The sequence below is a fragment of the Poecilia mexicana genome, unplaced genomic scaffold (assembly GCF_051168715.1).
Source record: "Poecilia mexicana isolate PSO_F unplaced genomic scaffold, ASM5116871v1 scaffold_4, whole genome shotgun sequence".
NCBI lineage: Eukaryota > Metazoa > Chordata > Actinopteri > Cyprinodontiformes > Poeciliidae > Poecilia > Poecilia mexicana.
The window spans coordinates 27939518-27967131 of NW_028263373.1; the positions used below are offsets into that span (position 1 = coordinate 27939518).

Sequence of the window (27614 nt, forward strand, 5' to 3'; positions counted from 1 at the left end):
ATTATTTTTCACACTACTGTACCGCAGAACAAATGTTGCAAACACAGATTTTAAAAGTCGACTCAATAAGTAACTTGACTTAGTATCTCATCAGATAGCTTGTAGAAACATTTTAAAGTTAAAACTGACCCGTATAGCAGGCCTGTGCCTGTTCCCTAATCAGCAGATAAATTACATCAACCTGCCTGAACGACCGTTGACCACAAGTACGAAGAAAACAGTTTTGAAAAGTTAAACCCCGCTTGACTCGTGACTTCTGTGCTCGCACCCATAGTCTCTTTCATCAAGCACACAATGCTGAGATAAGAAATCCAATTAAGTCGATGCCAGGCAGTCTTACTTCCCATCACCTCATACATTCTTATAAACAATAAGGCATAAAGACTTTAATACATTTCTGTCACAGATATGCAAATGGCGTGTTATTACGGAACAGAACAGCACAAAGCGTGAGTTTTGATCAGCGCTGATCGAGACCGCGGTCCGACCACGAAGAGGCACGGCAGCCATTAGCTGTGAAATGTCTTGTCTGGTGGGTTGAAGTGGAAACAATGAGGGAATGCTGCCTGAATGGCAAGAACAGCAACATAATTATCACAAACAGCTCTGGGAAGTTTCTGAGCAGAGTGGAGTAGCAGTCGTTAAGACTTTCCGGGCTTAGAGGCGTCACGATGAGGTGTTGTATCAGATTACGTCCTTCTGTCTGGTTGAACCTGCGAATCAGACTGAAGTCTTGAGATGCCATTTGAATTCACATGAAGCTCAATCTTTGCTCCCTTTGACTGGACCATTCTAACCTCAACATGCTGAGTCTAACATGTCGTCCTCTGGGATTGTCTTGTATGAACCTCCATCCATCAGCATGTTGCTGCCACCACCGTGTTTCACTGTGGAGACGGTGTGTTCAGGGCCATGCGCAGTGTTAGTTCTTTAGCGATTTGCAAATTTAGCGATTTGCATGTAGGCCCAAAGGTAGTGGTGGGTGATGCTGTAAACATGTGATCTGGATTCGATACTAAGTAACTACAGCGTCGGTTTCACCAATAAAGAGACTTTTAAAGGGGCAGTGTTATGTAAAATGGACTATTTTCAGCTTATGACTGTCATAGCTCATTGTACTAAGGAGGGATATTAAGTTTTTTTTGTAATCTCCACATCATATTTATAAAGTAATGTTTTTCATCTATGACATGATAGTTTCTCTTTTTACAGTCATCATACATTACCATGTAGGCCATTTACATACTTCAGTTTTGGTTTTTTGGCTCCAATGATTTTATTTAATTTATTTCAAATGGTTGGATGCATTATTTCAGAGGTAATGTATCCAACCATTTGGATACAATGCCAAATGTATCCAATTTGTATCCAAATGTAGTCAATGTGGACCACTGACTACAGTTTGGTCATTGTAGTCAATGGACATCAACCACATGAGCAAATGTAATTTAAATGTTGAGAGTAACTTAGATATTAGACACAAATCAAAAACAAAAGTCAGAAACATAACTACCCTCAATATTTTAATTTTAACCAGCTGCAGACTTCTGGTCTTTAAGAGACTGTGAGAGTAAATGAGATGGAAATACCTCTTCTAAAAACTCAAGATGAAATCCTGACCTTTCAACAATAGTAGCACCTTAAAGCCACAGTAAGCAATGCAAAAAAAAAAAAAAAAGTTAAAGTGTTGGAAAAGGTGTAAATAATGATAATATATCTCATTTTAAAGCTTACCAGCTGTACCATGTCTGAGCACAGAAAATGAAAGAAAATCAGTTAATGTTATGATCTGGCATACTCATCAGACTAAAAAAAATGAATTAAAAGATTTAATTAAACTTTGGCTGGCATGCGATTGCAACATTTTTTTACGAGCTGCTACTGAAGAAAGGGAGGTGGACGGGAGGAGAAGAGGAAATGAAAAGTGCAGCAGACAGATGGAACCAAATCTTGACTGGGGAGAAATAGTGGGAGATCGGGCAGATAAGGCGCCAAGTCGATGCGGTTTGTCATTGTTCTGGATTGGGCATTATTCCCTAAAAAAACAAAAAAACACTGAGGACATGGTAAGGCAGATTCAAAACAGAGACCATTTGGACTTAATTAAAAATGCAAAAGTTCCTTTACAGGTGAATAAATGGTAAATATGAACAATAAAGTCCATATTTGAGTCTCTCGTACATAAAACAAGGAGGAAATGGTGTTAAAGCCGTCGCTGTACCTGCTGTTTTCCTCCAGTGGAGCTTGTTCACGTGGTTTGTCTGTGAGAGTTATGCTGTCTAAGAATAGCCTGAGGTGTTCTAATATCTGCACCGGAGAGTGCAGTCATTAATTTTGCTCATTTGCAGCCTCTCGGTACGCTTGCTGTTTTTGTTGTTTTCCACAGCTGTGACACTTTCCGCCCCCTAACGACACTCTGAAGACAAACTTTATTGTTCCAATCGCCGCTTCACAAAGACACGGCGTAGTTTCACTACAACCTCGACGGAAAAAGAAACAAATATTCCCCGTTGTAAGAGTGTGTGTAAGGTGAGGCTTTTTAAAAATAACCTTTAAAGTGAATCCCACTAAGCTCCTTCACTCCTTGTCTTAATTACAGAGGCCAGAACACATTTAATCCCTATTTAATGAACAGGAGTCTTATAGCCACGGGAAAGAAGACACTTGTTTGAGGAAACCCCAATGTATTTTCCCATTGAACCGGTTTTTAATAAATTCGTGCAGTCGGATTATCAGCCAGTAATCAGAATTCCACATTTTCTGCACGCAGATTAATCGGTTTGGTCTGATTTTCTAAGTAGTTTCAATGCACACACGTACACGGATTACAGTGTCTTGTAGTATTCCTACCCTTAAGTTTTCATGACTTTGTCACACTACAAGCACAAATTTGGGACTTAATTTGATACACCAACACAAAGTAATGTGTGATTATGAAGAGGAAGGGATCAGGATTATATTAGTTTTACTTCACTGTGACTTTTTGTTTGTCTAATTCAGTTCTAGTTTCTAGAATGTGTTTGCTAGTTTTTATTTGTTAAATATTGTTTAGTTTTAATTTTATTTGATATAGTCGTAGTTTTTGTTTTTTCATACTTTGACCTTTTTTAATTATGCAGCTAAAATTATCATGATACAATATATATATCACGATATTCAGCAAATTATACGATTCAAGATTTTCTGAAAGATTTTAGATGGACAGAGTGAGTGTGGCTGTTCCATAGACTTGGATTTAATTAATTGAACTGATGGTGTAATACTGGTGTAATAAATGTTGTTCTTGTTATACATTTCTTATATTTTTGCTTTGTTTAAATGTTAATGTTGGCTTTGTGTATTTGTTTCTGCAGAAAAGGAACTTTTTTGTCTTATTCACTTATATTAAATAATGTAATTTATTCATTATCTAATTAATTGTAACTGTTTCATTACACCTCATTTTTAAAGTACATGTGCAACTGGGTAAAAAATGTTATGTGTGAAAGCTGCCATTTAATTCATGTGGATTTGACATAAAACTCAAAGTAAGATTTAATGTATCACAGATGAAAGCGATACTTTCTGAGGAAAAAAATATCAATAAAGATTATAGAATCGCTAAAATTACACACCCCTAAATTTTAGCATGTTTTGCTTTTATAAATGCGTGAAATAGTTCCAGTTATAGTTTACCCTCATTAATTACCATTTTTATTTCTATTACTTTTTGGTATTTTGTGTTAACCATAATAACCTTGGAAGGGATATTTTACATGTTTTTCAAAACTCTTAAAAATCGGAAGAATGTGTAGCTCAGTGTTTCTCAACCCTGGTCTTCAGCGCCACCCTGTCCTGCATGTTTTAGGTATTTCCCTTCTGCCTCACACCTGAATTGTATCTCTGGGTGATTAACAGGCTTGGTGGTCATGCAATCATTTGAATCAGCTGTTCTGGAATAGAGGCACATCTAAAACATGCAGAGCAGGGGGGCGGTGAGGACCAGGATTGAGAAACACTGGTGTAGCCCATTTTTACTGATACTCTAAAACTATAATTAAAATACAGCTGTAAATGTATTTATGAACAACATACTTTCTCCCTGAAATAATTATGTTCCCATCTATTGAAGATCTTTATTTTGCATCGCCCAACCTTTTTGTGTTCGGACCATAAAAGTAAGACATTACCACACATCCACAATTTGTTTACCATACAATTAGTTCTGCCTGCTTTGTTTAACTAATGGGGTAGCTATTTATTTAGGCCACCATAATGCGAGTGGCTTATTTAGTTTACAGGAAATAGTCGAGCCAACAAGCTGGCGCTGGATTGTTTGGGATTTGTGGAGGGTTTGTTCATGTAAGACATTTGGCTAAACGAAGGGACCATTTTGGTTTGTTTCTTTTGTTTGTTATAAGGAAAGTTTCTGACAGTAAATTTGGTTGAAATGTTTTCACTGATTCGTTCCTTTCAACACCTGCATAAAACTGAAATAAAAAGCAGAATGTTGCTGAGTGATTTTCTGATTCCCCACTTCAGGTTTTTATTTAATCCTCAACAGCGTCTTGCCTCCAACCAGTTGCTAGTTTAACTTTGTCCAGGTTGTTGTGAATAACTTTGTTTTTCATTTATTTTTTTTAAATTGAACTCAGTGTATATTTGTCAGATTTTTAAAAAGTCAGTTTGACATCCAAGGAGATGCTTCTGTTTTCTTTAACACATTTTTTTAAATCTATATTTTGCATAATAAGTAGGACAATTTGGTTTGGTCAAAAAATGCTTCTTGGCAGGAAATCCTGTGAAATTAGAAAGCCAGTTCATTAAATGGTGTCACATTTGAAATGAAAATTCATTTATTCATTTTTGGTTCGGTTCAGTCTGTGGGTTGTGCCCATTAAAACTTGGCAAACTCTCTCTGCTAATGCCAAACATATTATTCTGCCACCGACTATTTTTGGTGGTGTTTGTGGTGTTGAATGATCGGAGTTTGAAGAAAAAAGATATATTCATAACTTATAGATTAGTTAATTAAATAAACAAGAGCTTTTGGGAAGTCTCTAGTTGCATTTCCCTTACAAACATGAGCAAAACTTTGACAATATTCCGCTAATGTTGAGAAAAAAACCCCAGAATTTTGCAATTGTGACGTTTCCATTAAATAAGAAACACAATTAAATTCACACGTTAATTAGCTTGTCCGTGCTGCATCATCATCCTCCATCTACTTAAGAAAAACACACTGACTAAAATAAAATCTAGAGATATGGCATCATTTATTATTCGTCTTCTGAAACGTTTATTCGGAGAACACAGAAGACATTCGAGTTGTTGAGCCGTACAATAAATACAGAAAACAACCAGAGCTTGACAGGGTGAAGGGACCCAGTCTGGGACCAATCAGTACAATTAAAATGACCGGACACAATCGGAGAATGTGTAAAAAACTGAAAAACGAATTATTGCTTTGAAAATTTGGGGATCATAACAGTGAAATACAGACATAAACTGGTATAAAATCCCTTTCACTGGGCCTTTTTCAGATGTTTCAGGTGGTACAAAACAATCAGCAGTCTCTAGTTGTATCTTTCATTAAAAGGTTACAATAAGTGATTGAAGAAATGATTTGACATCTTTTGTAAACAGATTTCCAAATGAGAGACGGCAGAGAGCAGCTGCTGTTCCCTCTTGACGCCGTAGCACCACGAACACAGACATGAAGTGCAGCCAAGTAACGCTTCTCTCAGAGTCGACTTTTGTTCAGAACTCGTGTAAATCTGTCCCTGATGCTTCACACATCCCCCGTGCTTTAAAAAAACAAACGAACAAAAACAAAAACATGGTTGCAGTGCTTCATGTTTTGCTTGTAATCTGATTGGTCGGTCAGCTTACACATCACATTTACAGTGAGCTGCAACTCCTAGAGAGAGTGGCTACACACACACACACACAGATACGCACACGTAAACGTACATGGATGTGTGCCAACACGCTCCGTCTCTTTGGCCGGCGTGGTTCACATGTTCCATCCCAGACCGATGTGTGTGGCCAGCAGGTAACACATGGCGACCAGGCATGTCATCACCATCATGGGGAACCCCAGCCTGGAGGACAGGAAGTACAGTGGTTAAAACGCTCCAGAAAATGTACGTCATCACATTTAATAATAAAAAAAAAACAAACACACACTAATAGGCGCTCATACAGCAACACTGAGTGTTTCATATTCAGAATCTGTCAGTAGCTGTGTTTCCATTGCGCAAAAACGTCGATATTCGGCTAACGTCGAAAAAACGCAATGCCGCAGTTGGGAAGTTTCCATTAAATAAAAAATGCAAGTAAAATAAGTGAATAAGTTTGTTCACGTGATTAAAAAACATTTAAAAATTTTGCTCATTTTTACACAATTTCTGGTTTATTTTACATTACCATTGTTACTATTAATAAAGAACATCCTCTTTTAGGAACTGTAATTTGTATTCATGAAGGATCTGTTATTTCTTTTTGTGTGCCAAGACAGCAAAAAAAAAAAAAAAAACATCTGTAAGGTGGCAAATAATTTTTTTTACTGCACTTTACTAGGAAGCGTTGCAAGTTCTCTGACTTGATAGGCGAAAAAGCAGAATAGTCAAAGTCATCAAAGGTCTCAGGAATGTAAAAGCTGCTGATTAAAAGAGACGGGGCCGAGTGCCAGACTGTGTCAGGCTCAGTGTTGTTTAGCCTTCAATGGTGCTTTCCATCCCTAAACATAATGCAGTCAGAGTAGAAATGATGAAAGCAGTCTGAACGCTCCCCTGCTCTCCACCATCTTGTTAAACACAAACATTAACCTGCTCAAAATACATAATTTCAAGTTTTTTTTTCTTTTTTTTCATCCAGCAGCTTCAGGCATAAAGAACTTTCCACATCGCACAACATCTTTAAAAAACTAATCATGTTTTATCCATGCAGTAGGGTAACTTGCAGTTCTTTTATTGCCCAACTGAAGCTGGTGTCAGTTTTTATTCCTGAATTAGCGTCGTCAGTCTCACGCTGCCTCACTCGGCTGCAGATGGTTTCTCATTTGGATGTGAACCATGTCCTAGATGAACACATGGCTGCTCTCAGGGCCAGGAGTCTGGCTGCCTCCAGCCTCTGACACAGATCAGTATTGGAGGACAAAAAAAAACACACAAAAAAACCTCACAAACTTGCATCTTATGTCGGTAATTAAACATCGTGACTTTAAAGAAAAGCTGCCATATTGCAAGTTTCCATAACTAAACTGATGCAGTGGTGAGATGAGGTCTAGTCCATTACTACAGTATTTATACACCTGGAACTTTTCCGCTTTACGTCACCTTGCAACCACTAACTGTATTGGGATTTATTGGGATTTTATGTGATTGACAAACACAAAGTGGTGCATAACTGTTAAGTGGAAGGTAGGTGATTATATATTTCAGTAAAAATAATAATCTGGGAAGTGTGGCACACATTTATATTTATCCCCGGAGTCCAGAATTTTCAAAATCTTCCAGAGCTAAAAGCTGCCAGCCATTACGGTTGTGTTTATCTATTTATCTAGAGACTGATTTTTTTTTTTTTGCACATTCTATACTCATTTTATGTGGACGTCCATGTCTTTGTATGCTTGCAAAGCAAGCATACAAAGACTTGTATGAAAATATATCACTGCCTTTGATATATTTTCAAAGGAAGTGTAGGAAGCAGGAAAACTATGTGGCATTGCTGCTCTGTTGATATTTCTATTGAGCTCTGCAAATTTATGATGTCTGACAGACTTTAAAAATGTGCATCCCTAATTATTCTGATGAAGAATATTTCTGACATGGACCACCTACCAACATAAACACAACTTCGTATTCCATTTGTCCTGTGTGTGGTTAGAACAGCATGAATAGTGGGGGACATGCATAATGTTTATGCAGATTTTAGTCAATTAAAATCTTTACCTGCAGCCCACTTAGTAATGCTAACATGAGGTTATAAAAATAGCAGGAGGCATCTGTGCATGCTCATCTATTGGATGGATATGCCAGCAACAAAACAGAGATGTCCTTAGATTAAATAGAAACAGTAGAAATGTTTTACCAGGAATGAGAAGCAATAAATTAATTTATTGCTTCTCATTCCTGGTTCTTGAAACATAAGATTTAACCCTGATTCCAGTTTGAAACAGCCAGATCTACTGCTGTTTCTTAACATAAAAGTTTATTAAGAAATGCCTATTGTCCAAACTTTGGCAGAGATGCGATTATAAATGTGTTTTAGTGTTAGCATATGATCTTAACGCCACATGCTAACGTTTGAAAGGATCAGTATTATGCGTTTTCCAGGCACACCTGAACCTGATTTTACTGGAGTTTCTTTCCCGTTAAAGGGGAGTTCTTCCTCTCCACTGGCCCCCCGTGCTTATTCAGGATGATGGGAAGTAATGTCTCAATGCAATGTTTATTTTTTTCATATTTTACATGTTGCTGATTATTTGGAATTACCTTTTATCTGTGGGCTTAATGTCTGCTGCGGTTGAAATTAATCAGCTGAATTAGACCTATAGCATGTACAGAAGCATATTTTGCCCCAGAGAATTTTCTTGCTTTCTTTCTACAATTAAAATAATATGCAACATATATTAAAATTGCTTAGAAAGGTTGGAGGTAAAGAATTAAAAAAAAAAAAAAGAAACGTCAGTTGTTACAAAAAGTTAATTAAAGTTAGTAATATCACCCTACTGCTACAGCTATTTTTAAATTCCTATGGATATGGATTTCCCTTTTTAATATGCACATGGAAATGTCAAGTCATCTCATGAATTGAGAGCGGGAGACAACTGACTGGGGCATATTAGCACTGACTGTAGCAGCTGGAGGTTCATTTAAATAGAAAAAGGAAGGCAAACTTTCTCATAAGTCTGGCAAAATAAGTAGAAATACTTAGTGAATATTAATTGATTCAGCATTTGTAGAACTGAGGCAGCAAAGTTGTACAAATATGTGTAACTATTTATAGAACTATGCTGTATCTATCAACGTTCAATAGATACAAAATTTGTTCTGAAAATTCTGGTCCCTTTAAAGGTTTTCTCCAAAATAAAAAAAAATAAAAAAGAGGGAACATTTCGCAACATTTTTGGTTGTTTTTATGAGTTTAAAATGCTGTAAAAGGTCATCTCAGCTTCCTAAAGGTCATTTTAACTGGTTCCCGAGCCACGTTCCCATTGAATCTGTTGGGAAGCTTTAAGGAGCAACTGGCCGCTGTTGCAGGAGAGTCCGCAGTGTGTTTATTGATCCATAGCATAACATATGTCCTTATGCGCAACTTGTTGCTTCCTTCCATATATATATATATACATATATATATATATATATATATATATATATATATATATATATATATATATTTTTTTTTTTTTTTTTTTTTTTTTTTTTTTTTTTTTTTTTCTTCATTACAAAAACAACATGTTGAAGCAGGAGCCTCACAAGGTCAAACCTCGCCGGTTGTGGAACGAGTGTCCAGCTAAGATGGATGGAGGAGGAAATCTAAGCTGGTATCACTGTCAGACACACGAGGGTCACCTCTGCACACTGGATCCTTTTCTGCTGAGCAATAGCCATTTCCTCATCACAGGCACAGCATGAAGGGACAGAGGGCGAGGGGGGGGGGTGGTAGTTGCCACAATACAGGCACAGAGAGGAACACGGTTCACCTTGTCTGAAAACTCTCCTTTCTGCCTTGCGTACTCACATGCTGACTTAATTGCATTTGATGGGAGCTCTTTGAAAGTCCTGATGCAATCTCAAAGACTCTCTTCAGATAAACCCGAGGGATGCACTCGCTTTCACTGCGGAGGCTGCGTGACGGAGAAAAAACAAGAGCGCCGCTGCTTCCCAAAGATAATGGCCGACATGTTCTGCTCAAGAGCCGCTCCTGGTAGAAGCACGGTCCCAGACCGGACTGAGGACATCGGCAAACACGTCCAGATGATGAGAATGGAGCGTTTTAAGACACTCATTATAATTCCACTCCTTGCATTGTTTTCAGTACATTTGTGTATATGATGGAGTATCTCAGCATTACAAGAAAAAAATAAATACAATTATGGAAAGAAAGTCATAAAATTATAAGAATAAAGTCATGATAGTACCAAAATAAAGTCATATTAGAATAAAGTCAGAATATTACAAAAATAAAGTCATATTATTGCATTAATAAAGTTGTAAAATTATGTCTTTATCCTCATAATGCTACGACTTCATTCTCATATTATTCCTACTTTATTGTTGCATTTCTTTTTTATTTTCCAGCATTTATTTTCATTTGGTTGGTCTTGAAGTCATGGTTCCTCTTTGCTTTGCGCTGCACTTGCCTACCAAGATGGCGCGGCTCACTACCGGTTCAGACTGGTGGGATCTATGTATCAGCCAACAGTCCCATGGGTCCAACACACAATATTCAGCTAAATTATTATCTTTGAACTAAATTCTTACAATTATTATTCATTAATAGAATCAAATCAGTCTACGAACATCATTGTGTTGTGCTTTCCTGCAACAGGTAGGAAAGCACCTGTTGCAGTAATTCAAATGTGTTCAATCAATAACTCCACTCATCCATAATTTTCTCGAGTGGTTTTAATACAAGTAAAGCTACTTGTTTTAGTATCAAAATACTACAAGTAGTATTTCGATTAATATAGATAAATATGTTACACTTTGTTGATGTATGTTTTAGGAATAACCCAGAAGTATTTCTTCAGCACATGCGAAGATGTGCTAACGGATCAGATCGTGCCGCGATCAAGTCGTCCATTTAACCTGCCTGACACGTATTTTACTAGATAACCAAACACTTTCAGCAGCTGGACGGCGCTCCGTAGTCACTTCCCTTCCAACTGGAGTATAAGCTACACACACATCTGATGCTTTTACCGTGTTTCGTAGTTTTGAGGAGACCACCTGATACAGCACTAGTTAGTCCCAGCTGTCTGGAGGTTCGGACACACTTCTACCCCTCCCGACCCCTAACCCAAGCAGCTGTGACCCTCACTGCAGACGGCCAATTACAGGCAGCGCTGCAGCCAAGAGCAACGCTTCTATCTCGCCACTGCAAACACGACTATGATGGAGGAGGAAGAAGAACTGACAGCTCCCACGTTTTTATCACTATCAATGAGACAAAGCAGATGGCTGCTCCTATGTGCCTCCAGTAAGGAGGCGTGGGGGGAAATGGATAAAAACAGCAAACCTAAAACAGAGGGGGCACGTGTAGCGCCTGTTGGTTTTACTGCCACTGAAAAACTAAATGAACAGGAAGAAAATCAATGTATAATAAATATGTTCAGCATGAAATGATCTGGGTTACTGAGGGTAACAGTAGTTGTGTTTCCATCATCCATAAAATTGCACAAACTGAAATTATGAAGAAATTGTTTAATGGAAACATGGCAATTTTGAAAAAAAAAAAAAAAAAATTTAAACAAGTTTTTACACTGAGATTAGTTGCTATTTCGGTCGTATCAAAACTGCAATAGAAAAACTTTTTTGCATCATACGTCGTCTCACACAATCCACAGCTGGACGTTACTGCAGTCAAAAACATCGAAGAAGACGACAGGAAGTAGCAGGAGGATGGTTTGTTTTTATTTTTTTCAGCTCCACTGCAGCTCTCACAGAATCAAACTGTTCATCAAAGGTTGTGTGTCATTCAAATGTGTTGAATCCATAATTCTACCCATCCACTATGACCGGTAGAGTAGGCGGGGCTTGTTGCTCCAAAGCCTGAATAAGACACTGACGTCTCCTCTGATTGGCTAATGAGTGCTAGCGTCATGACATGTAACTCTTTACATCCGTCGCTGCCATGATTTTTACGGTCTTATCACGTGAATAAGCTCATTTACATGTGATTTTAATTTCATTCCTTATTGAATGGAAACACGGCAACGGTTAAATTGTGTTTTTTCGACGTTGGAAGAACACAGACAAAAGATTTGCGCACATTTGTAACGGAGACACAGCTGCTGTTACATTTTTCCACGTGCGTAATGATGTTTGATGTGGTTTTCAGGGAGTTAAAGTAAATCCCACTGACAGATACCAAAGTCTCACTCCAGCCACTATATCACTGTCTGTCGCTTTCCATCATTACTCGGAGCATTTTGTGGTCCCATAAGTCAAACTTTTAAAGTATTTCCAGATGGTTGCATGTTAGGCCTATTCAGACTCGTATTTATCGACCTTTCATCATTGTTGACCGCCTCTGTTTCTCTAACAGGCAAACTGCAGGTATGTCTGGCTGTTACATCAGTAGAGTGGAAATTATTAGTGAGCAGGTGGAAACTGGGGAGGCAGCCTGCTTCAGATAAAACGGCATTTTGCTTTTTATTGCAACCGTCAGCGAGCTCTCAAATCAAGCCTTCAGCGAGCCCGGCTTCACATTTTGTGGATTTCTTTTCTAAACAATAATTAGGTTTCATAAACTCCCTGAAGTACAGCAAAGAACCCAGAAGACATCCCCATTCACTCTGCTTGGTAGAAGTACGTCAAAAAGACAATTGTGGTGTTTCCATTAAGTAAGACATTAATAAGCTTGTTCATGCAGTAAGTCAGTAAAAACATGCCCATGTTTCTCCCACTACTTCCTGTCGTCTTCTTCTTCATGGTTTGCACAATGGGAATGTCGGCTTGTTGATCACATGACTCGTATTATGTGAAAAAAAAATTTCCATTGCAGATTTGCAAAATAAACAAATTTCGATACGGCCAAAAAAAAAAAAACTCATCCTAGCGCCAAAACTTTTTAGCGAAAAAAAGAGACTTTGCATATTTTCATGAGGCAAATTTATTTTCAAAATGTCAAATTATATGGTGAATGGAAACGCAGCTAACGAGAAACAGTGTTTACTCCATGCAGAGGAATCCAAAAACATTGTGCAGAAGGTGCAGGTGCTTGTTTTTGTCTTGCTTGGTTCGATCAAATGAAATACCAACACATTACCTTGAAGTTTGGAATTACAATGTGGAAAAAAATTGAAGAAGTTATTTTGTAAAATGTTGAAAATGGGATGACTCTCGGCAGGCTCAGCGATCAAAATATCACATTTTGAAAAAAACTGCAGCTTCTGCACATTGTTGGCACTTCGCACTCCGACATATGACAGATATTAATATGTAAGTACCCCCTTCAGGCAGAGTGGCCCGTGGCACAGCGTTCCCAAACAGAAAAACAAGCAACTTTTCAAGCACGGGATCAGGTTGTTAGAGGAGAAAAGCTTACTTGAAGAACTCCACAAAGGAAAAACCATATCCGTGTTGTTCGGCGATGCCTGCACACACGACGTTGGCTGACGCCCCGATCAACGTACCGTTTCCTGAAAGGATTGTTCAAAAAAATATAATCAAAGGTACATTTAACATATTTCTCCTTGTTAACAAGCATCATGTGCACCATAAGCATAAAAAGCTGGAAAAAGTCAAAGCATAACTCCTTCCATTCAAAGGTTAAAAGGGCAAAGCCAGAAAACAAGACGAGCGTCTCTAAGGTTGCGTTTTTATTAAAGAAAATGGTGCATCCTTTTAAACGTCATTCAGTAATGACACGTGGCTCCGATGCAAAATGTCTCTATTGTTTGGGCTCAACCTGCCATTTTTAAATCTGTTGGAAGTGGATTAACATTATGAAAACGTAATATGACATAAAAAATTTTATCTCCCTTTTTTTTTTGTACCAGATTCTATTTCAAATTTTAACACCAGGAAACAAAACAATTGAAATTAATTATGTGCATCTCAAATATCCAGCTGACTTGCTGGGAGGGGCTTGGAACCCGTTGACAACAGCTTCCAGTTCTGGTTAAGTTTTCCACCGTGTCTACGAAAGAAAACCTTCAATGGCTAATTACTGTTTTTAAAAATCATTGATGTCAAAAACTGATGTTTTTATCAGCACGTGACTCCAGTGTGTTAGTGTCCAAAAGGTGCTAGAGTGGGAGTGGAAGTGGACAGTAGCTCCATCAAAATCTGTCATACTGCAGTTGATTAAACTCAAACACTCTGACAGCTCCTGTTTGTCCTTCCCACCCTAACAGAGCGCCACAGCCACGAAGGGCCCAACGCCTGGCGCAGCAGAGCCTGAAGCTGCTGTACTTTGAGGACCTTGAAGCCTCTCTTTGAAAAATGAAAATAATAATGATAAAAAAAAAATAAAAAAACCAACCCTGCCTTCCCAGGGTAGAGGCACAGCTGCTGAAACTGTGGCTGTCACCTAAAGCGTCTGATGCCGGAGGTCATGCTTATAGATCCACACCTTTGAGGAAGCGGATCAAACTGTAAAGTCCCCCGCTGTCTGGGTGTTGTCACCCCGAACCACATGCGCTCCGTTCCTATTAGAGATTGATAACTCACCACCGAGGCAGGCCCCCATGGCCAAGGCAAAGATGAGAGGCTTCACAGGGAGGTTGACATCCGCATCCTGACTCAGGTTGAGGAGAACTGGGATCTGAAACGTACATTTAAAATCACTAAAACAGAAAAGTACATTTTACTTACTCCCCCTTTAAGTGAAAAAAGATCTTGATAATGTTTCTATTGACATATTTATTTACTTGGGGTTGAACGAAGATTAACATATATTTATGAGTATTTCTATGCAAATCGGTTTATTTGTAGTAGAAATCAGGTATTGCTGGAAAAAAGTTAAAAGTTTAAATGATACAAAATATGTTTCCTTGAGCAGAAATTCATCAACAAAGTTAAAACAGTAACATTAAAGGTTTGTTTTTATTCCAGTTGGCGATCTTAATGTATTGAGGGACATCGAAGGACATCGTTCACATGATGAAAGGTTTCAGAATCTTTTGTTTTCTACCAGGTGTCCTTGGAAATGTTCTGCTTTATTTTTCAACAAAACTGCACGTGACTCCAGTGTGTTAAAAACTTACTTCTGACATTACAGCAAAACACGAGGTGATACGAGAGGAAAAATGGAGACATCTTTATTGTGATTTAGTTTCAGTTTTCAGAAAGCAAAAACCATCTGTAAGATAAAACTAACTTGATTTAATTTTTCTTACAATTTTAAACTAAAGATTCGTTAACGTCAACCATCAAAGACTTATCTTTAAACTGAAACGTTTACTGGTTTTAGCCGATCGGCTGAGGAGTCAGTCTGACCAGGCCTACCATGGTGGCAGTGAAGGGAATGTTGTCGATGAGAGAAGAAGCCAGAGCGGAGACCCACATCACTAAGATGATGGCCACAGCCAGGCGCTGGTCCTCTGGCACCGCCTGGGAGAGGAAACAATCAGAGCGACGCATAACCAGTACGGTACATGGTGTTCCCAGATCAGCCAGTCTGGGAACTAAATAAACCCAGTAGGCTCATTATTTGAGTTGGAGGTCGGTTTGATTTTTGGTCCTGATGGCTCTTCCAGTTGTCTGCATTTAACCTGATGATATTTAATGTTTGAATCCTGAAATGCCAGCAGATTAACCATGAAACATTCACATCTTTCATTGGACAGCAGCTGAATATTACAATGTCAGCTGCAAATTCTGGGTTTTTCCAATGTAAAGTAAACTCGTTTGAGTGCACCGATCAATTTTAGATTGTTAGCAGTTATGCTAATACATGTTAAAAAATAAAAACATCCTGGAGCTTTGAGACACAATGTAAATGAATTTACTGAAACATGAACTTTTCTTGGATTTTGGCTTTGCGTTAAGTATGTTTGGTATCTGCTCTGGTATTTTTTAAAATACATTTAAGAATACTGTTTTTATGAAAACAGGACAAGAATGAGCAAAAAAGCAGCAAAAGTCCAAGGAAAAACTCCTACGGACAATGGGAGGGATGCGTGGTTGCAGTTACTGTGCACAATTTGGTGATGCACGTTCCACTCCCTTCTGTGACTGATTCACTAAACCAAATCAAATCAAAGTTCAAAGTGTTTTGCATAATAAAAGCACAAACCTCAATGACTGAAACATTACAGTTTTCAACGTACCGTCATTACACATCAAAATGTTGGTTAGTGTTTCATTCATCGTTGTACTAAAGCGTCTCTAAACTGGTGGTTTTCAGTCTAGATCTTAAGGAAGTCAGTGTTCCGGCTGTTTCACCATCTTTGTTCCAGATTTGTGGTGCATAGGAGCTGAATGCAGCTTTTAAATAAGTAGAACGAATAGGAATGTTTTTAAATAGCGTTATTTGTGTGGCTGTGATTGCTGTGACATGCCATCACCGCCATGCAATTACATCAAGGAGAAGCAACGAATAGTTCTTATGGTTACTTCTATCTCTATCACAATAGCACTACAAGATATCATGATAAAACTTTAAGTCTACATCGCCCACCCCATACTTCTAGGACTTCAGCAGATGTTCAGGTCTGCAAAAGTCTCTGGTTTGAATCTTCTTGAGCTTCTCTTTTCTCGCCCACCTTCAATGGGATAAAAAGAAACTATTTCTCTTTCTTTTGCTTTGCCTCCAGTTGGGCCATGACAGAAAGACCGTACGGCTCCACCTGGCACGCTGTCCATCGTTAGAGGAAACTCACCAACTTAAGGATCCGCAACGGCACACCGCCTGTCATGTGTGATTATTAGCCTCAGACAGGACCCGTGTCTAAACGTGGGCTGACGTCCCCATTACTGCTTCAATTCTCCGCTAAGAAACAACTCGCTCGCACCCGGCGCCGGGGCAAGAATATGGGTGAAAATTACCAGCGAGCTCGGTCAACCGCCGGCAGGAGCGAGAGAGATGTAAACAAAATAATTGAATTCGGAGCTTGTGTGGAGCCAAAGGATCAATATGCATAAAAATGCAATATCAAGTCACCTGTGCCCAATTATCAGTTATGCCAGCCAAACAGATACCTGAGCCACGACGGCCGAGGCGGCGAATCAAGGAGAAGGACTCACTTTTATCAGCAGCGCCGTCTGCTCTCCAATGTAGTCGATAAGCTGCAGCTGGGCTAAAGCCTGAAAAATGAAAAGGGGATCAATAATAAAGAGGGGAGAGAAAAAAAAAAGTCAGGAGAAAACAACTTAGAGGTGGGAAGAAAGAGAAGAAAAGCAATTTGGCTTCTATTAGCAGTCATTAACCAGACAGAGATAAATGCATTCTTGTTATCATAGCCGACACTGAGAATTAAATGTATATATATATCCACATATGGAAGGTAGACCTTGTGGGAGATGGTTGTCTAACACTATACAGACTTCAATGATTCCAACAAATAGTTTTGGCCACATTCGTGCCCAACAGTCGAAAAGACAAAAAACAAAAAAACAAAAAGATCCCGTTGTGTCGACAACCTTTTCCTTTCCCTACGCAGCACGGCTGGTCGGTGAAGAAAAAGGTAATTACTTTTCACAATGTGAGTTCACTGCCAAACTGCATTTAGGTCACACCCAAGCAGGCAGTCAGTGTGGCTAAGCTAACTTATGAGGCGCTTTCTTTTATCATCAGGTGAAGCTGTTTGTCAAAGATAGACTATTTAAGATTTTTCTTTTCTTAGGTATCAATGTTTGATCCCCTCTTTGGATTCTAGCAGGGATAAACAAAAACACGTTCTTTTTATTAAATGTCACACATAAGGACTTGCGTGGTCACTACCTCCATTAAAACAAAGAGGCCTGCAAAGAACAGTAGAGTGGCCCACTCCACCCGGTGCAGGATGATCTCAAAGTCCTGGACGTCGGCCAGAACTAAGAGCCAGAGGGCCCCCAGGATGGCGATCCAACCTGGCAGAGAGAGAGAGAGAGAGAGAGAGAAAAAGAGAGAGAGAGACATCACCTGATGATCATCTGCAACTATGACAAAATCTCCACCCAAGGCAAATTTTACTTTTAAAATTATGATGATAAGAATGTAACTTCTGAATATATTTATACTTCTTAGACTTTTTCTGTCTGTAATCTCAAACATCAGTGTATTTTATTGGGATTTTATTTGGCGAACCAACATGAAGTGGGAAGCTCTGTATTGAGGCCGTCAGAATCAATACTTTGCAGAACCACATTTTGCTATGGCAAGAGCTACCCGTCTTAGTGGTCCTTGTGGGACGACTAAGTAGTGTCCAGACTGAAGCAATCGTCAATTTGTAAGGTAGGGTAAGGGAATTTTATCTATATAGCACATTTTCAGCAACAAGGCAATTCAAAGTGCTTGGGTCTTTGCAAAACAGTCCCAGTTCAGTTAGTTTAGACAGAGAGCGTTTGGAAATGTACATTTTCAAGCATCTAATTCTCTAATTTTTTTAGACTTTAGGACAAAACTTTGACTATGTCACTCTGCATGTCATTCAACACATTCCCCTTTTCAGTCAAAATCACAAATCAAATTAGAGTCACAAAAACAAATGTGCTTAATGGAAACATGTCAATTTTGAAAACACGTTTTTGCTTAAAAAAAAAAAAAAAGATTGATTTTCAGCTGTATCAAAATTTGTTTAATTTGCAAAACCTCTTTCGTATCATCCAAGTCATGTGATCAACGACCTGACATTACTACCGGCGGAAAACACAAAAAAGATGACAGGAAGTGGTAGGAGGATCATGGCACAACGTAATCTGATGTCTTGCTGCATGAACAAACTTATTCACGTGTGATTTTAATTGCGTTTCTTATTGTGTTTCCTCGACAGCAAAAATATTGATAAAGTTTTGCTCACATTTGTAATGGAAAACACCAGTTGACTGTCTGGTGATACTTTTAGGTATATTAGCAAGGAATTTTGCTACATTTTGCTACTTCCACCACCATGTTCCCCTTTGGGAAGGGTGCGTTCAATGACGTGCAGTGTTAGTTGTTTGGCACAAACAATATTTTGCAAGTTCCATTTTGGTTTAATATTAAAGGAATAACTAAAGGGAACGGAATACAAATTCATACAAATTCATCCAACATGTTGGTAAAAACAGGTGAACTTTTTTTTTTACTCCTTATAATTTTGTACTGTTTTATGTTGGTCTGTGTGGAAAATTATCCTTTCTTTATTTAGGTTCTTGATGTATGAGGCTGAAGAAGAGTCAGTGAGCTGAAGTCATGATTTCCATTATTATGACTAAAATACAGCTTTGTGCTCTCTCTCTCTGTGTGTGTGTGTGTGTGTGTGTGCGTGTGCGTGTGCGTGTGTGTGTGTGTGTGTGTGTGTGTGTGTGTGCGTGCGTGTGTGTGTGTGTGTGTGTGCGTGCGTGTGTGTGTGTGTGTGTGTGTGTGTGTGTGTGTGTGTGTGTGTGTGTGTGTGTGGGTGTGCGCGCGCGCGTGTACCACCATGCAAATAGCTAAGAGACAGAGGAAAACACAGAATTATTTATTCTCAACATCTGTCACCTAAAATCTCAATAAAACCAATGAAGTTTGTGGTTTGAACAATGAAGTGTAAATATCTGATCACAAGAGAAATGTTGCTTTTGAAGCATCAAATTGTTTTTAGAACATAGACCTGCGTCTGTCCTTTGTTATGACGTGTATTCACAATGATTCGCACTTTTCCAGAGATAATAAAAGGTTTTAAAGAAAGCATGCCAAAAGCAATCCAGAATGTCGCCATGGTTTTAACACTCTTTCAAGTTACGCTACATAAATTACTTCCTTCATGCAATGCTAACTCGTTCCGATTAAATGAAATAAAAACACCAACATGTTCTAAGCTGGAGCACATGAGCTGGTGCCGATAGAGAGCGTTTCTGGAAAGAGGAATGGATGTGCATCCACTCGGAGAAAATTTGATTAAACAGGTAAGCAGCAGTAATTGGACTGGCTCAGACCTTTGGGAACAGCTTTCACAACTGAAGGGACGTAGAGAGGAGGAGGAGGGCAAACTACGAAAGCGACAGAGTGAGGATAGAGGGGACGTAGTTAATACTGTACAGACTAGAATGTAAAAACTCAATGGTACTCTGAGGCATTTTTATAAGAATCAGCCTTAGCTAACCACAGCCGTTAGTCACTGCCACAGTTCAACAGCACAAGGGAGAAAATGTATTTCTTTTGTCTCCAAATGTCTCGCAAAAGCGGAGAGTTCCAGTGAAAATGTCACAGAGAATTATGTAATGGCAAATGATTGAATGAATTATCCTGACGACCACGATTTACCTAAAACACCAGCAGCGCTGTTTTCGTCTCCCATTAACTCCTAATAGCAGCCAAATGTCACATCCAGTGTCACAGTATATGAGGCCAAAGTATACGGAGCTTTTTCTCTTATACACATCTAAAGAACTGCTGCAGGACTGAACCCATCAGATGCTTCAGCATAAACAGGGACTGAAAGGCTCCCACCGCTGTTGATCAGAACTTTAACAGTTCACTCATGTTCCGCTTGTTGGGTTGTTTTGTTTTTTTGAAGATTAAACAGGATAAATTGGGCCAATAAATTAGTGGAAGTAGATGGAGCCACATCTACTTCCACGGTGTCTCTTGGATATATCCAAGAGACACCGAACTGTGTGTATTGATGGTGAATTTACTTTGTTTTAGCTGTAGTCGTTGATGATTTATTTGATTGACATGTATTGTAGTTATTTATTTATTTATTTTTTTGTACAGAAACTGTGATTATTTAGATGGGAAACCGCAGTAGCTGGCAGTGTGCCAGTCACCGTCTTCCTGTGTGAAAGGGTTCAGGATTCAGGTTAGAGATTAGGGTTGATCCAAACCCCTCGAGTCTGAGTGACTGTCTGGAAAAAGAAGAAATATTATGAGTGCATTTTTACAGATGCACTGTGGTGTCCAATGTTTTGGCCACAGCGGAAAAAGTCATCAAGTTAAAAGTATTTGTGCTTCACAACAATTTTTTTTTTCATTATTAGTACTGCAAAACATTTTGCGATTATTTTTTTTATGCTCAACAACAAACTAAACATGCAATCATTTTATGAAACCAACAGTCTTGTTTATGTGGGAAGGTCAAATTATTTTTGTTTTATGAAAGAAGTCTGTACCTCAGCAGAGGAATAAACATCAGAATTTGAGTCATTTTTCTCCAAAAATGCTCGCTTGATTGAGCAAAATTTTGTAATTAAAGTAAACAAATTTAAGCACACCCAGCTCTGCTTTTACTTAAAGATTGGTGGATATTTGAGGTCTTTTTACTATGAAATTATATTTGATTTGGACATCAAGTCTGTAATAAAATCTATCTGTAGAGAATGCAAAAAGCATGATTATAAAAAGATGACAACTTAGGTGCGAGGTGGAAGCTTGGAAACTGCAGCTCAGAGGAGGAGCTGCGTCTCGAAGGCGGAGCTAAGTCCTCCAAGACGTTTTGAACAGCTGAATGGTTGCCATGGAGATTAAAGGATTTCTCAAACATATGGGAAAGAATCAAGGGAACACTCCAGGTGTGTTTTTGATAAAAAGTAAAGATAAAAAGTTGTTTTATCCTTATAAAGCACAATAATTCATAAAACTTGAACAATCCTTTTAATGCTATCTTCTGTACACAACCAGGAGTCAGCATGAGAGAACCCAGAAAATTCCAACTAAAATAGATTTGAGGACCGTCTGAATGGCTTATCGTTTATGAGCAATATTATGAGAAATAATGAAAGAAATACAATAAATTAAGATAAAGAAGAGCAAGGGGGCAGATGCTCCTTCTAGAGCCTAGAACTGTTTAAATAGAAGAATCTAACATCAAATGCTGTACAGATTAATAAAATAGAATAGTAAAGCGTTTATTTTTTGCACTTGGTCCATTCCAAGCACAGTGGTGGCAACGCAAACATGGCAATTTCAGTAGATCTGACTCCCCGCACCGGAGTTGAATCACTTGGTGAAGAATCAAGCAGCAATTAAATCCTAACATGTCAAGCTAATGACATTTTAATGAGACTTAATTCTGAAGGAGCGTGTGAACGAACAGGCCGGGCCGACCTGCAGCTGCAGTCAAGCCTGACTCTGACCGGCGGCGCGCCTGCAGTGAGCGATGTGTGTTTGAACGGGCGCCGGCCCCCCTCCACGTGCGACAGGAAACGCAGTGCAGCGGGGTCGCTCCCGTTTGATGAATGTCACCCAAACAGTGGCTGTAATTAACTCGGCGCAGCCGCCAAGGCAGACACAGACACCTGACGTCGTGCAGAAAACTGCGTGTGGCTAACAGCAGAAACATATTTGTGTCGTCTTTGACTTGGATGGTGTTTGCTGGAACATGAATGAAACTGATAATGCTCTAATTAAGTGCAGTGTAAATGTAGTAATGCTTTGGCGTGTTACATTTGATTTTAAAAAATGTGCTTTCAATGTGGCTGAATCAGTAATTTGACTTTTTAAGAATTTACAAAACTGTTTCACAAAAAGTGTAAAAGAAAATAATTTATGTAAATTTGTATGAATTCCTCTGTCTATAATTGCACTCTAAGGAAGTGAACTTTAAGACCATTTTTTAAGCATATTAAAAATGCTTTTGTTGAAGTGCAACAATAATTTCCTGCTGATAATTGCACTGAGACGTTTTGACTCTTATGTTTTTCACTCACATTATTTGCTGATTCTTTCTGCCCCTGTCGCTCATTCTGATCTGAGTAAGAAAGCTTTTGTTCACTCTGCTCCCTCTTCTTGGAACAAGAAACTTCTAGACGGATTAAATTCTTCTTCTTTAGTGTTTTTACATCCAAACTAAATGTTCTTGAGGCCGATTCAATGGCATGTACCTGTTTTTCATAGCTCGACATTTTTCCTTCAGCTGTTTCAGTTTGTCTTGTCTTGTGTTTGTTGCTGCCTCTCGGTTAGAACTCCCTTGAAAAAGAAGTATTTGATCTCAGTGGATTTTTATCCGTTAAAGGTTAAATAAAAATAGCAAACTTTATTTTAATATCACCACCTTCCTAAAATAATATATTAAATAAAATCTTATTTTATTTTTAGTTTTTTGCCTAAAACATCATATGGAAAGAAAGAAGTGGTGTTTTGTTTTTTTGTTTTTTTTAACTAAAATTACTTTTAGTAAAAAAAAAAAAAAAAAAAATGCCAGGCCATTATTTTAAGAAGGCAACAAAATAGTGGATCTAGCAAAAAAAATTTTTAGTAGCACCCCACATAGTTTTTTTTTTCTCATTTGCAGAGTGAAGCATGGTGGTGGCAGCATCATGGTGTGGGGAGGTTTCTCAACAACATCAGGAACAGCTCACCTTTTCATGGCTGAAACAGACGTAAGACTGGGTTGGAAATTTATCTCTTCAGCAGTGCAACAGTCCTTAACATGCAGCTGTGCTAAATGGGACTAGTTTAGCTAGGAATGGCCCAGTCAAAGTCCAGAGCTAAATCAAACAGAGTCTGGGTGTGACTGGGATGGGAAAATTTTATTTTCAATATGAGCAACGCTGAAGAGTAAAAACAAAAAAAAAGTTCACAGAGATGTACTTAATTAAAACAAAATATACATATTGATGTTAATTTTCATGGACGATTTTCACTTTCCACGCCACAAACACAGTTTCATCAACTTCATGGAAACTACAAAAGGCTTCATTTTGACTGTGATGAGTCATTTTCTTACTCAACTTTAGAACCCGACAGGCGTGTTGCTACGCTAACGCTAAGCTCTGCTATAGCTCCAATAATGACCCAAAACACTGGTGATTACAATCATGCGCATGTCAAACAGAAGTAAAAACCTACAGCAGCCACTTTGACTCATTAGGCTTTAATCTTTTCAGGTGTTTGTGGTGAAAACACGCCTGTGATAAACTCATTAAAAGAGGCTTATTTGTAAAGGTCTGACTCAGAAAGGTGCTTAAGAGTCTGACAGACCCAACTCCAGCCGACCCAGGCCGCTTCTAATTTGAGTGCAGTTTAGAAAAAATACGCTGAAAGATTAAAAGAAAGTGGGCTGCATATTTTATTTAAAATTATTTTCAAATGTAACAAATTTTAAGCTGCCTTTCTGATCTCTGGGGACATTGTGTACACCTGAACAAGATGGGATCAAACAAATGAAAAAATATAGATGTATTCAAGTATGTTGAAGCCGCTGTCAAAGTGACTGTTTCCTCTCTCACAGTGCGTTTTCCTCCGTATCAAAAGTTGTGTTACTTTAGTTTAGATGTGGGGGGGAAAAGTATCAACTCCTTGTATGTTTATTCAGCTCATTAGTTCATTTTGATGATGAATATTTGGTGTAAAATTTCCTGGGCCAGCTTTCATCAGCCTCTAATCTGACTGAAGGTGAATTATCTGTGGTGTACAGATTCTCCCAATTAGTCAAATCATTTTAAGGTGAACCGATCAGGAAGTACGCAAAGCTGCTTTCAGCTGAAGTCACTCCAAGCGTACAGCATGCTGAGATGAAGTGAGCGAATCTTTGTCAGTGCAAACTGAGCGTTTGCATAACATAGCATGAGCTGAAGTGATCTTATTATCTGGTCATTGTGATGACATTTGCGTAGCTTTTAGGCATACACTCACCATATATATATATATATACATATATATATATATATATATATATATATATATATATATATATATATATATATATATATGTATATATATATATATATACATACAACCCCTTTAAATCAGACCATTCTCTAAATAATATAGATATTTATAAATATAACATAAATATAGAGATTTATATTATAAATATATTATAATACTCAGTTTGTGCTCTTGCTTAAACTGAGCATCTTAAACCGATGCTCAGTTCAAGTTCCAGGAAGTCATCTTCACCACATTCAGATGCCAGAGAGTTTTCCTGTCGTGTGATTGGCTGACCACACATATTGCATGTGAAAGTGTGTAGATAAAGTGTTTCAGACTGAATACACAGAAGGTTCAACATGAAATTATATTTCAAAGTAGCCTTTTGCAACATCTCATCCTGAAGCATGTTAAGAATCATGCTCTGCAGAGGATTTTTGTCAAGATTATGGTTTGAAAACAAAACATCAAAGTTCACGTTTTGGTAGAATTTGTCAGTAAAGGCGAGAGTAGGCCTGATGAAGACAGTGCAGCACTTACCCAGCTCTAGATGAATGCTGGGAACAAAGGAGTTGAGAAAGAACATGAAGATCACCACACCAAGGATGGAGGCACATTTCACCAACAGAACCGTGTCTGTTATTCTGTGCTGTGGAGTAAAAAAAACGAAAAAAAAAAGAAAAAAAGATATATTTATATAATGCATATTTTCCTTGGCTTTGAAAAGCTGATTTTTATCACAGATCTGATGGTATTTGTCTCAAGTGAACTTTCAAAGACTCGGCCCACTTCATTACTCAGATAGCATCAATGCACAACTCCTACAGACAGAGAAATATTACTGAAGGGAAAAATCAAAACGCCACCTTCTTCTGCAGCTCCTGAATGTTTTGTTCCCAGTTTTTATCCTCCTGAGAAATTTGCCTGTTTGAAAAAAATAACAGAAGTCGTGTTAATCTAGAGAGAAAAATTAAAATAATTGAATGGCATGTGACTATACTAACAACTATACTGACTGAATTTTGTGTATATTTTATGGATGTGAGAAACTTTAAAATGAGATATGTTTGGATTTCAGACAAAAAATTACGGACAAAACAAACAAACAAAAAACAAACAAGTTCTGTGATATGTGATAAATGCAATTTTGAGAGTGACACAGAAGAGCAGTGAGGGCTTTTCATTTAACCTCTGGAAGGTTTTCATCATCTTGTGGAGCAGATTTTCCAGGTTGAGCACTTTTTGCATCAGGAGGCATTTCACAGCTGTCTCCTCCCGGCTGGCCGGGTTAATGCGCTGAGCCGTTTGCCTCCAGACCAGGATCTCATGCTTCAGTTCTGGAGTTAGAGGACAAACAGACACATTTAGGGGAGGCAAAACACAAAAAGGCATCAATGCACAACTCCTACAGAGATGTACGGAGGACCAAAAGCACCAAAAGTCAATGAATTAAAGCTACATTCAATGTTAGATTAAATATATCCGACTATCTTGATAGTGTAAAATGAAAATAAATAAGAATAGCAAAAGGGTATTCTTATTTATTTACATCACATATGGAGAACCAAAAGTACCAAAAATCAACTAATTAAAGATGCATTAAATATCAGGTTAAATATATCCAACTGTCTTGAAGGTATAAAATGTAAATAAATAACAATTAGCTTTTCCAATTTGATTCTTCTGACTGCAAGTCATATTAACGATCTGGAGTGGCACTGAACTCTGCTCTACATGTAATCTCAATCTGTTGTAATTGTTGGATGTTTCTTTGGTTTATTATGTTTTTAATGCAGTGTTTCTTTGAAAATGGAAAGCAAAACCATACGACTTAAGAGAAAGTTGTTTAAATAATGATATATTATGCTAAAAAGATTACCTACATATGGTAAAATTCCCATGTTTTTACCTTTTACTCCATACAAGTGAAGTGTGTGTGTGTGTGCATGTGGGTGTGTGTGCGCGTGTGTGTGTGTGTGATTAGTAATGTGCTTTGTAATAATTAAATATGCAATTTATTTTTACATGAAGTGGCTTACTTGAGTAAAAAAATCATTTCTGTATGTTTATACCCCTATTTACTAGTAAGTTAAACTTAAAAGACAAAACATATGAAAAGTGAAGTGCTTTGTGTCTAACACTTTCTGTGGAAGAATTAAATCAGTCACTGAAATTCTAAATACAATTCAATTTCTTGTTTCACGGCGCCTACTGCAGCACATCATGAAGGTTCTGTACTTGTTTAAAACTTTATTCAGCTTGAACCACGATTAAATAAAGCGTTAAATATGTAATGATTCATCTTTTAGGACCGGGATTCTGTCTTCAACAGAGCTTGAACTGAGCTGAATTTTTCACGATTTGCACTTCACAGCAACACAGCCATAAAGTTCAGTACATTCACAGGGTAAAACGGCCGACAGCTGAGACCGAATGAGAAGACACTGGTGGTCAATATGCTACACTGTCCCCCATAGAGGGACTAATGCAGCATATTGACCAGCCTGGGGACAGCCAACGCTGAAACAAAGATACAGCCTCAGGGTGCTGGACTCTCATGCGAGCATCAGAGGGAGACATCTTTTTTCAGAAGGTTGCTAGGTGACCTAAACAGGATCTAAGTGGAGGAGTTAAAAAAAAAACAAAAAAACTTCCTGTAAGCAAATCCACACAATTACTAGGAGTGGCAGGGGGGCTGGAGCCGATTTACCCACATGCTGAATGTCAAGCTGGCGGAGAATCCGGAGAGTCCACGGGGTTGGGATTTACAGATGGGTTATAGGGTCCGAATGGGACGGGCCCCTCATGAGTGGGAACGGCTTCTTTTAGCTCAGTGTGGAAGCAAACAGTCGGCCTGCCTCTCCTTTAATGAGAGAGCTGAGGTGACCACAGGAAAGCCTGGTGGTCTCCACTTTAATCATCCCCTGGTGGGATTCTCTCAAAGCAGGGAAGAATTGTTAAAAAAAAAAAAATCTCCCACAAATGTCTGTTTTATTAGCGTCCCCATTATGTGAGTCCAAAGGGCCTTGAATGGAGAGGATTACGGCACAAGAAAATATAGATTCCTGGATGGAAGACAAAATCATTCTGCAAAGCAAATATACTCTGTGCTCCTAATTCCTTTTAAATGAGCCTCCTCTGACTCCGGACAGCAGGTCTTCAGGGACGGACGAACGCATCCGCTGCCGGATAATTAAAAGGAT

At 38.4% G+C, this 27614-nt stretch overlaps 1 protein-coding gene and 1 long non-coding RNA gene across 2 annotated transcripts in view; both read right to left on the reverse strand.

Annotated features, from left to right (window-relative positions):
- Window positions 1-1816: 1816 nt before the first annotated feature.
- On the reverse strand, window positions 1817-2544 carry LOC106914754 (uncharacterized). The gene is made up of 2 exons (XR_001417667.2): window positions 2222-2544; window positions 1817-2036 (listed from the first exon to the last, which is right to left on the reverse strand). It is a non-coding gene; the product is annotated as an uncharacterized LOC106914754 (long non-coding RNA).
- A 2689-nt stretch (window positions 2545-5233) lies between these two features.
- The window catches only part of oca2 (oculocutaneous albinism II), a 43681-nt gene continuing 21300 nt past the window's right edge, over window positions 5234-27614 (reverse strand). The window contains exons 15-23 of the mRNA XM_088005146.1: window positions 25601-25748; window positions 25278-25335; window positions 24952-25060; window positions 17599-17726; window positions 16902-16961; window positions 15162-15266; window positions 14385-14478; window positions 13258-13351; window positions 5234-6083 (exon numbers count right to left, since the gene is read on the reverse strand). Of these exons, the coding sequence (XP_087861272.1) occupies window positions 5996-6083; window positions 13258-13351; window positions 14385-14478; window positions 15162-15266; window positions 16902-16961; window positions 17599-17726; window positions 24952-25060; window positions 25278-25335; window positions 25601-25748 (884 nt within the window). The 3' untranslated portion in view covers window positions 5234-5995. The remainder of the gene's footprint in view (window positions 6084-13257; window positions 13352-14384; window positions 14479-15161; window positions 15267-16901; window positions 16962-17598; window positions 17727-24951; window positions 25061-25277; window positions 25336-25600; window positions 25749-27614) is intronic.